The sequence below is a fragment of the Bubalus bubalis genome, chromosome 5 (assembly GCF_019923935.1).
Source record: "Bubalus bubalis isolate 160015118507 breed Murrah chromosome 5, NDDB_SH_1, whole genome shotgun sequence".
Lineage (NCBI taxonomy): Eukaryota > Metazoa > Chordata > Mammalia > Artiodactyla > Bovidae > Bubalus > Bubalus bubalis.
The window spans coordinates 106,062,359-106,072,648 of NC_059161.1; the positions used below are offsets into that span (position 1 = coordinate 106,062,359).

General features: G+C 49.9%; 1 protein-coding gene across 1 annotated transcript in view; it reads right to left on the bottom strand.

The window, feature by feature from the left end:
* NAV2 (neuron navigator 2) overlaps positions 1-9,860 on the bottom strand; it is a 771,667-nt gene extending 761,807 nt beyond the window's left edge. The window contains exons 1-2 of the mRNA XM_044943486.2: positions 9,768-9,860; positions 3,891-4,545 (exon numbers count right to left, since the gene is read on the bottom strand). Coding sequence (XP_044799421.2) covers positions 3,891-3,965 — 75 coding nt within the window. The 5' untranslated portion in view covers positions 3,966-4,545; positions 9,768-9,860. The remainder of the gene's footprint in view (positions 1-3,890; positions 4,546-9,767) is intronic.
* Between the last annotated feature and the right edge of the window lie 430 nt (positions 9,861-10,290).

Here is a 10,290-nt window from a genome sequence, read left to right on the forward strand (position 1 = left end):
GGCACGTTCGCATCTGAAGTCTGCCATCTGATCTTCCCACAGCCAGCTGCTGTTCATCACGGGGGTCTCCACTTCCCCAGGGGGGGGACCTCCCTTATACCAGCTACAGTGCAGCCCCTCAGGGGCAAGGGAGGGTCTATATCCTGCTCTGTGTGGTGGCTGCACAGGTGTACTAAAGATTTTTTTTAATTGAGTTATGAATTTAAGAAGCATGCACTTTGCTGAATGTAAGTTACACCTCAATTAAAAGGAAATTAAAAAATAATTACAAGTGTGAAATACACCCTTCCAGAGCCCACGACACTACCCAGTCCTAATTGTTTTCTTTAGCACATAGACCATTGTCTGCAAATAGATAGCTATCGAGAGAGGTACTGTCTGACACTGTAACCAATTAGTCATGTGTCTATTGAAGCTTAAATTAGTTTATACTAAATGAAAACCTTTTTTTTTTGGCTGAGCCATGCAGCAAGCAGGATTTTAGTTCCCCAACCAGGGATTGAACCCATGGCTCCTGTAGTAGAAGCACAGAGTCCCAACCACTGAACTGCCAAGGAATTCTCAACTTAAACTAAATGAGATTTAAAATGAAGGTCCTCAATCATACTAGCCACATTTCAAGTGCTCCATGGTCAGATACGACTGGTGGCTACTGACATGTACAGTTCACGAATGGAGCATTTCAATCATCACAGAAAGTTGTGCTGGGCTAGAATGTAAGTTTCAGGAAGAAAGCCATCATGTCTGTCTAGTTGATTCCTAGCTGCAAGAACAGAGCTAGGCACATGGAAGGTACTTCATAAATACTTGCTGAATAGATGAACATGGGAATTTTGTAATACCAAAAAAATCATGAAGCAAAAACCCAAACCTGGAAACACCTAACTGTACAGACAAGGGATTAGTTAAATAAACTTTGGCACATTCTAGTGTGAAACTCTCTCTAGTCATTAAAAGGTGTGAAGTAGATGTGTATATAATGACTCAGACAGACATCCACACCATGTGAAGTGAAAAAAATTAGGTTCTTAAAAATATGTACCATGTGACTTCCTTTTATTAAGAAACACAAACCAAGAGTAGTCAGAAATGCTATACATCACACTGTTAATAGCAGTTACTGCTGAATAGAATTAGAGAAAAGAAGAATTTACATTCCGAATTCTTCTGTAATGTTTGAATGGGTAATAAGTGCTTTACCAGAGTTTTTTTTTTTTTTAAGATTTAAAACAAAATCACATGCAGCCCTTTAAGAACAAAAAGAACGCAAGAAATCTCACATTGCAAACTGTCCCAAGAATATACAGAACATTTCTTAAATAATTACCAAGTGCCAAACTCCTTACCAGCTTTGCTTCAGTTAATCTTAACAATGTCTCTATAATTAAATACCATTATCCTCTGTAGAAAATGTAGACTAATAATCAGAGAGCTCAAGTAGCTTTCTCAGAGTCACACAGCTAAGACACAGCACAACTGGAATCTGAACTCAGCTCTCTGCTTCTACAGCTCATGGCACACTCGCAGAAAGCACAAGCGAACTCCTGCCCCCGCAAAAAAAGCCTAATCCTAGAGGAGCCCTCAACCAGGAGCTCTATCCATATGGAAACCAGAAGAGGGCCAAGTTACAGCAAGGAGCATGAAACCCAGCAAACCTTAAAGAAAATGGCTTTTGCTGCTCAGGACAGTAGGAAATACAGCAAAATGACACTGGCCAGCCTCCCTCTGCCTCGACGACTCAGCCCTCCGCAATTTCCTGCCTTGAGTAACACACACACACACACACACACACCCTGAAAGCAATGCCACAAGGATCGATCTCATGCCCGTGAACGTGGGGTAACGTAAGCAAGCTGGTGGGGACCTCCCAGCTCCCCAACAGATGCCTCGATTGTGCCTTTGCTGGACTTTCAGCCAAACCCCCCTAAAGAGAGGTTCCCAGTTCACCCGAGATATCTGAGCCAAAACACAGGAGAGCCCCTTTTCAGCTCCGTGGACAAGACATTCTGGGCTGCGTGCCCGGAAGCTTGTTTAGCTTCACACTTGACACAAATGGTGTGTGTGTTTACCCACAAACACACCCGTGCACACACCAACAGAAGCTGTTGCGGTGGCAGTATTTCTAGAAGAATTACCCAAAACTGTACTACAGCAATATGGAACTATCTCGTGGTGCCCATCAGAGAACGCAATCTAATTCCTCCTCAGCAAAGTTCCAACCACTGCCTGGAAAATTCAGTAGGAGATGAAACGTAATACTCTATTAAGCCTTATTTTGCCAGCACAAGTGAGAGCTCGCTCAAGCATGGCGAGTCATTAAAATGGATCTTACATATATCATTATAAATTTAATAATCGCCATGACGGCTAGAGTTCAAGTTAAAATGAATGTCAGCTGAGCATGACCAATTGATGTTACCCCAGCTGCCGCGGAGCCTCACTTGGGGTTACAGTCTGCTTCCAAAGGCTCCACAGTACATGTGGACCCGACGCAGGGACAGATGGGAAATGCAGACAAGCACACCTAGCCAAGGAGAGGCCGTCATAATTGCACATTATCTCGGTGTACCAGCCCAATTAAAATTTTCTACAGTGTCAGAGGTCCCAAATGTTCCTCTGCTAAAGTGTCTGGATATCAAACCTGGCTCACACTTAGTGAAACGCAGTTAATCCCAGGACCTGTTCACAACAGTTAGTAGGTTTCCTCCCATCTCTCAGAAAGCTCCTGCAGAAACAGGAGCAGAGAGGTCTCGTAGGCTGGTTATTCACTGAATAAATCAAAAGCCACAAAACAAATTTCACTTATCTAGGTGCCTAAGATAGAAGCCACTCTTTCTTCTTTATGGGGAGTACAGCTTCAGGAGTGGAAACTTTCCTTTTTTTTAGGGATAGCGTCACTATCTGTGTTTTTGTTTCCATTTATCTTTACTTTTTTAAGGTCTGAGCAAAGCCCCATACTAAAGATTTTTCCAACACATGCACAGCCATTGAAAATTATAGGGAAGAATTTTAAGGCTAGGTTTCACCTCCACAGGTATTTCACACAAGGAATGATTTTTTTTTAGACTCATGAAGAGAAGGGATACTCCACCCCACATGGAGAAAATAGCAGAAGGTTTTCTTCAACCATCCACAACATTTCAAAGGAAATATCAGAAATTATTTTCAGATTAACACAGACTCTGGCTCCGCTTGAGGTGTATTTAACCCTGGCCACCCTCTGGTCCTAGCAATTCCCCTGGGAATGAGGAAGCACAGCTTCAACTTTCTTCCTGAACAACCAGCCACTCAATGCTACTCTCGAAGGCTTTTGAAGACAAGTTGAACTTTGACTGGTGGACACAAGTCCTGGGTGACTGCGGCTTTCAGGCTGATGACAGCAAGTGACCTATACTCAATGGGCCTTTTTAAATGACTTTGACATTCTCACAGATGGGGCCAAAGAGCGGAGTAGAATATGTTTTTGATCCATAAACACAAGAGCCAGCAGACCTCATGGCGAATAATTCAAACCACCATTGTCAAGAGTACTATTTCCAAACGGTGCTAACAGTGTATGAACCCCAAAGGGAGCTTCAGTACAAAATGAACTCATATTTGACTTAGAGGGCACCAACGCTGTTTGTCAACTCCCTGAGCTAAGGCTTATACATCTTTGTCTTTCTGATTTTTGCCTTCTTTCTCTTTCCCCTTGCCCACCAATGAGCCAAACTTCAAGTCAGCACTAGGACCTGGCAAGTCAAAAGCCACCATCCTGCCTCCTCAACCAGAAAAAGACAAACCAGCATAATCAAAGACACTACAACAGCAACGAGGATGACCACCTGGGCGCCCTGAATCCTGCTTAGCAATTCCGGCGCCGTAAGCCAAGCAACAAAATTCTCACTTACCCTCTTTTGATCTTCCAGTCCGTGGGTAACCAGTTTTCTCTTCTGCTGCTGGCTGGACTCAGAAACCGATTCCATTTCCCAGGAATAAAATTCCCTCTCTTCTTCAGCGGTGCTTCCAAATCCACAGTGGAATAAAAGAACCCAGGCAAAAGTGATGCATGCAGGCGGCCAGACACGGTTCCTGCCAGCTGAGGAAATCCACACGACCTTGTCAAAGGTCTCCCCGGCTTCTTAAAACCCACTCAGGGACCTCTCTTGCCATCGCTGCCTTAGCAATGAGGGTGGCTGTTCCGGCATCGTGAGAGCTGGGATTTGGGACTTTTACTCCAGTTCCAGTCCTGGCTTCCTGAGTGCCCAGAGGACAGATTTGGGCAGAGGCGAGTCCATATCCTGGGGCATGTGCCACATCACTGCCCCAGAAATCCTTTCCCTCACTGTCTCCTTGGCACCGATAATTTATATGTCAATAACAATGTAAATGGGCATTTAATCCACTGAGCTGATAGCACCCACATCCCTGTCTGGCAGCCCCCGACTCCCATAAATCACCACAAAGCTGTTCGCAAAGCCACCCCTCACAGTTCCTGCGAGTGCTCATCACCGAGACTGCTCCCTTCCCGGGCTGTCATCTTCCTCCATGGAGCAAGACCCATACCTGAGGAGGAAAGGTTCAATAGTCAGAATCGCCTTGTGCAGAGGAGGACAGGTGTGAGCTTCCTTGCCCACCATCTGAAGTCCACACCCAGCAGCCAGCAGTGATCTTCCTCCGAACCTCGCCATCCTTCAAGCACACCCCTGGACGAGCACCTGGGGGTGCCTGGGTTCCCCACTCCCGCCGGGAAAAGACACACAGAGGACCCTGTTCTCCAAACACGCACACCAGAGACAGAAATGAATTCTTTCTCAAACCTATGTGGGGTGCATCATCATCGTAGGAATAAAGCACCCAGATATGATAAGACAGGGAAGCAATGGCCTGTGAAGCGAAAAGGCATCAACATTTCTCCCCTAATTACAGCTGCGGAGGCAGCGTGTGGCAGGCGAGACAACGGGGTCCACTGGGGAACTGAAAAGAGCAGACTAGATCATCTGAGAGCTGGAAGACGACTGTGCCCCAGAGCTGCTTTCCCTGCCTCGGAACCTGCAGGCAGAGAAGGCACCCCGTCACCTCCAGGCTGACGTCACAGAGCTCAAGGGACAGGGAGGGAAGGAGGAGAGGAGGGACCGCCGCACCAAGGAAAGCATTTTGCATGGGATGCACCTTCCATGAACATCTAAGGGGAGGGAACATATTGGAGAATCCCCACGAAGAAGCACCAATAAATAATTATGAATGCCTTTTCCCTTAGCACCAGCACCACCAGGAAAGAAATTTAAAAAGGGGGAGAAAGCTCTTACCAAAAGGCACTCATCTCTTGCCAGCATTTCTAATCAACGCACTAGCCATTCTACAATTCAGGCTGCGCCAGCCTCCGGGAGAGCCGTGGCCAGATCCGGCCACAGTGGGCATCAGACAGAAGCCCTCAGACCCTCCCTTGCAGCTGTCCTGACCGGTGGCTACTTTGGAATGAGGCCAAAGCCACCCTCTGTCACAAAAGGCTTCCGCATGGCTCAGCGCCAAAGCAGGTTAAAAGGCGAATGAGAGACCCAGACACAGAGGGCTCGCAAGGAGGAAGAGAACAGCTTCTCCTGGAAGAGAAGCTACAGAAAGGTTGAAAGCTTGTCCTATACCATATGAAAGACTCAGCAAGAGCAAATTTCTCCAAGTGAATTTTGCCCAAGTCAAAAATGTTCTGAATTTGGCAAGAATCCATCCATGAGAGCTTAATGTCCAGAAGACAAGCATCTCATACACCCATGGGTGGCAGAACTAAGAAATGCTCTACTGGCCTAGGAAATAGCTGAGCTTCCAGAGAAAGCCCTCTGGTTGCCCACCACCATCTCCATAACCCCTTCAAGGGGTCCCTGGCAGAGGTGAAACCTTTCAGATTCTATTCTTTTTAGCTCCAGATCACAATGCAAAAACTCTTGCAAATGGGCTCCGAGTATTATTACCCTTTTCTGAATCTAAACTGAGACCTCCAACTAGAGGACTCAGCCAGATCTAGGTTTGAATCTCAACTTTGCAACTTAATTCACTGTGTGACTCTGAACAAAGAACTTAACCTCTCTGAATCTCAGTGTTCTCATCTATAAAGTGGGGATAGCACATAGGAGTGGGAAGGTCAAGATCTCCTATTGACAGAGGAGGGGATGGAAAGCTAAAGTGTGCTGAATGCTTGCTCTACATCAGGGGCTCTCTTCTGCTTTTCATATTCATTCATTAAACAAATCTCTGTATGCCAGTTATCTTGCTCCAAGGTCCTTGGCTTCCCTAGTGGCTCAGCTGGTAAAGAATCCGCCTGCAATGTGGGAGACCTGGTTCAACCCCTGGGTTAGGAAAATCCCCTTGTAGAAGGGAAAGGCTATCCACTCCAGTATTCTGGCCTGGAGAATTCCATAGACTGTATAGTCCATGGGGTCACAAAGTGTCGGACACAACTGAGCAACTTTCACTTTCAGCCTTGGGTTAGAGATAAGACAACTGCTGATGAGGAAGGTGAAGTAACCTGCCAAAAGTCACACAGCTAGAAAGTCGTGGGGCTGGGAATTGAACCCATGTCTGACTGCAAAGTCTTTGCTCATAGCCACGCCTCTCTGGCAGGATCGCTGTTATTTGGCTTTTCACACGCAGCCTGAGCCCAGAGGCCACACTTCTTACTGCTTCTGGCTCTCCTCGTGAATAATAATAAAAGAAAAAAAGGCCCCGCCCAAAGGATCTCCTACTTGGACAGGCCTTCTCCAGAGGGGCCGAGGCGTCCTCAGCCCTTGTTTCTGAGAACAGCTCTGCGCGGTGCGCCAGTCCCTGGCTCTCTCCCGGGTGAGACCCTGTCACATCCCATCACGCCAGCCGGTGCACACGCCCCCAGTGCACATGGGCACAGACGTCCTCGCCACAGAAAAACCTCCCCGTCAGTGGGGAGTGGGAGGATGTTCAACACCTCCTGAGAGCCTTTTGTTTGTGTTTGTTTTTTTTCCTGGGAGTCGGTCTCCACCAGTTCTGGGGCTGTCACTGTCCTTGTGCTAGAGCCAGGGTAGGGAGGGGATACCCGAGAAGGGGGAGAAGCGAGGATGCTGCTCTCGGCTGGCTGCCACGTCCAGTCAGTTTCCTGACGGGGGAGGACTTCATGAGAGCAGACCCTGATGTAAAAGCTCTGATTTCTTACTGCCCAGAGAAATCTCAGGAAGTTTTCAAACATACTTGAATTAAAAAAAAAAAAAGAGAGAGAGCTGAAAGGCAGGACTAACGGGCCATTTCACTGGATGGTTGAGAAGTCAATATGTTTGCTGGATTGATCCCTAAATGCAGCAACAGAGCAGCAGCTTCTCCTCTCCGTTCCCTAAGTCAGCCAAGAGAAGTGCAAGGGAAAGGAAGGAAGAAAACTGGACCATAAGAGGGATCGAGGAGCATCATAGGCAAGCCCAGCTCCTCCTTAAAGTCCAGAAGACAAGACCAGCCATCCTGAAGACATCCCGAACACACTGCCGGGGCTTCCTCCTGCTTAGTCAAACAGTCTCTGAAAGCCTTCAGCGTCCCACTCCATATACGCCCAACCCTCTCTGCCTTCTGGGTAACCCCCAGGAGAAAGTTCTTTAAAGACTGGTTTGGAGGCACAACCCAGGACTTGGGGAGCCAAGCCAGGGTCTAGCCTCCGATCCAGAGGCATCCTTTCAAAAAGCCCAGGGAGGTGTCACTTCCCAGGAAATGCCAATTTGGAATGCCAGGTGCCAGGCAAGCCACAGGCCAATCCCTCCCACGTACAACGCACTCCTTCCTTCTGCCTGGATGCTGGCATTGTGGACCCATTTCATATGCTTTAATAAAGCATCCTTCTTATTCTCTGAAGTTTTCAAAATTGGGAATAGCCCCTTTGGCTTTCTCCTCACCCCTTCCCTCTCCCCAGTTGCTCCTGCCCCCAGGTGGCTCCAAGATTGGGAAAACTTGTTTTAAACCTGGATTAAAGGTTAGTGGAATGAGAAAGGGCAGCCTGACCTATTTCATCTTCTAACTGAAGTTAGGCTTCTGAAACAAGGGTGCATCACCTCTGGAATGGTCTAATTAACACTCACCACCAACACAGCATTTTTAATTAGTCTTTGGTGCCAACAGGGGAAACGGAGGAGCTTCTTGGCAATCAAGGCTTTCATTAATCAATCAATAAATAAGTTACATAAGATGTAAGAAAGAGAGCCAAGGAGGCATAGTGGTTTCCGGGCTGAGTTTTTTAAAATTATTATTATTATTATTATTATTTGGGGGCGCCTTTTTTTTTTTTTTTTTGCAACCAAAGGGAGCCCGGCCAAGTCGGCCACTTTGCTAAGCTGCCGAGGAGGGCTGACCCAGCCGCCAACCCCGGAGCCTTTATTTGCGCAGGACTAGGGAGTGGAGCGTGCTCCCGCCTCTTCCCTGAAGAAAAGAAAGGATCGCACACAAAAATAAGTCACTAGGGCCCCAGCTGGGCGGCGCGGGCTGCTGCTGCCACCGCCACCAGGGTTCCTTTGCCGGCAAGAAAGGAGCCGGCTCAGCGGAGCGCACACCCGGGAGGTGCCTTGGCTCCCGGCGCTTGGGCGCCCCCTCCCCGCCCGCTGCCCACGCCCTCGCCCTCGCCGCCGCCGGCTGCTACCCTGAGCGTGGGAGAGAGCGCCAGAGAAACCGGAGGCCTGGCCTCCTTTACCCGGCTTCGATCCACCTACACTCACTCAGACACACACACTCACTCAGACACACACACACACACACACACACACACACACACACACGGATATGGTCAGACACAGAAAAGAGACTCAGACATAGTCTGACACAGGCATAGCAGACACTCGCAGAGGTCCAGACATACACGCAGACTCACACACACACACACACACACACACACACATACATATACCTATCGAAGCTCGGATCACACACACGACGGTGCACACCCACCCAGAGAGGGACACGCGCAGACAGGTACCAGACATGCAGAGGCAGAGGGGTCTATAAAACAGAGGCACAGACAGAAAACACACACAAGCGCAAGATACACAGACAGGCACACAGAGGGAAGAGACACACACAAAAACCGAAAATACATGGAGATGCTGACAGAAGGATCCACAAACAGCGCTACTCAGACAGAAGCACCCGGAGAGGGCGTTCAAAGACACCCACGCCAGAGCACACACAGAGGGGCCCAGACGTGAGGATACACCCAGAGATCCAATCACGCAAAGGGGGGAATCACGCACAGAAACACACAAACAGAAGACATCAGACACACAAGAACACGCACAAGAAGATACACCCAGCTTCAGGCACGCACACCCAGAAAAACACACACCCACTCTGCATGGGGGCGTATGCAGCGTAGCCGGAGGCCGGAGAAAGTGCTCCTGGAGCTCGCTCGCAGAACCGCCTCAGACGGAGCACCTCGCCGTGTGTCCCAGCCAGCATCTGCCCGGCAAGACTTTGCCAGCGCATCTCTGAACAAGGGACCGCCGGCCGTCTGCGTCCGCCGGCCGGGTCTCCGTGCTGCAATCACGCGTCCAAGGAGGCCTGGGTCCTCCGACAGGGTCCCGGAGTGGAGATGTGGCCCCCGCGCCGCTCCGCGCGGGGCCAGCCCTCTCCCCGCCGGCAGTCCCCGCCCTGCCCGGCCCTCGGAGCCCAGCACAGGGCATCCCCAAGTCCTCTCCTTCCCGCTCGTCCCGTTGCGCGGCAAACTTTCGCCCGGCCGGTCCAGGCGAAGGGCAGCTTGTCCCAGCCCGGCCCCGGGGGATGGCTCGGGGAGCTCCTACCTGCGCCCACGCGGCTTCGCGGAGCCGCCGCCTCCAGCCGGTCTCGCACCGCGCTCCGGCCCGCGCTTCTCAGTCGCGGCCGCTGCCGCTGCAGCCGCTCCTTGCCCTCCCGTTACCCGGGAAACCGCCTCCCCCTCCCTCCCGCCAACCAACCAGCACCGTTCACATGGCGCCTCTAAGCCAATGGGTGATCTCGGAATTCCGGTCCTCTTCCAGGGTCCGGAGCCCCTTCCCAGGCTAAGGGACCAGACGGGGAGGCAGGGCTCTCACTAGAGCTACTGCTACTAAAAGGTGGGGTCCCCGGGGCCAGAGAGGGTCATCTGGTTTCTCTGCAGGGACCATTTTTTCTGTGGGACATAGTACCTGGCACTTTTAGAAAGACCCACAAGACTGGAGAACTTGAGTCTGAAAATGCCCAGGGCACCTACTTCAGCCTTCCACTAAACCCAGAATTCCTTCAGACAGGGAGCTGTCCAGCCTTGAGCACCTCTCTGGATGGAGCGCTCGCCTTTTCCCAAGGCAA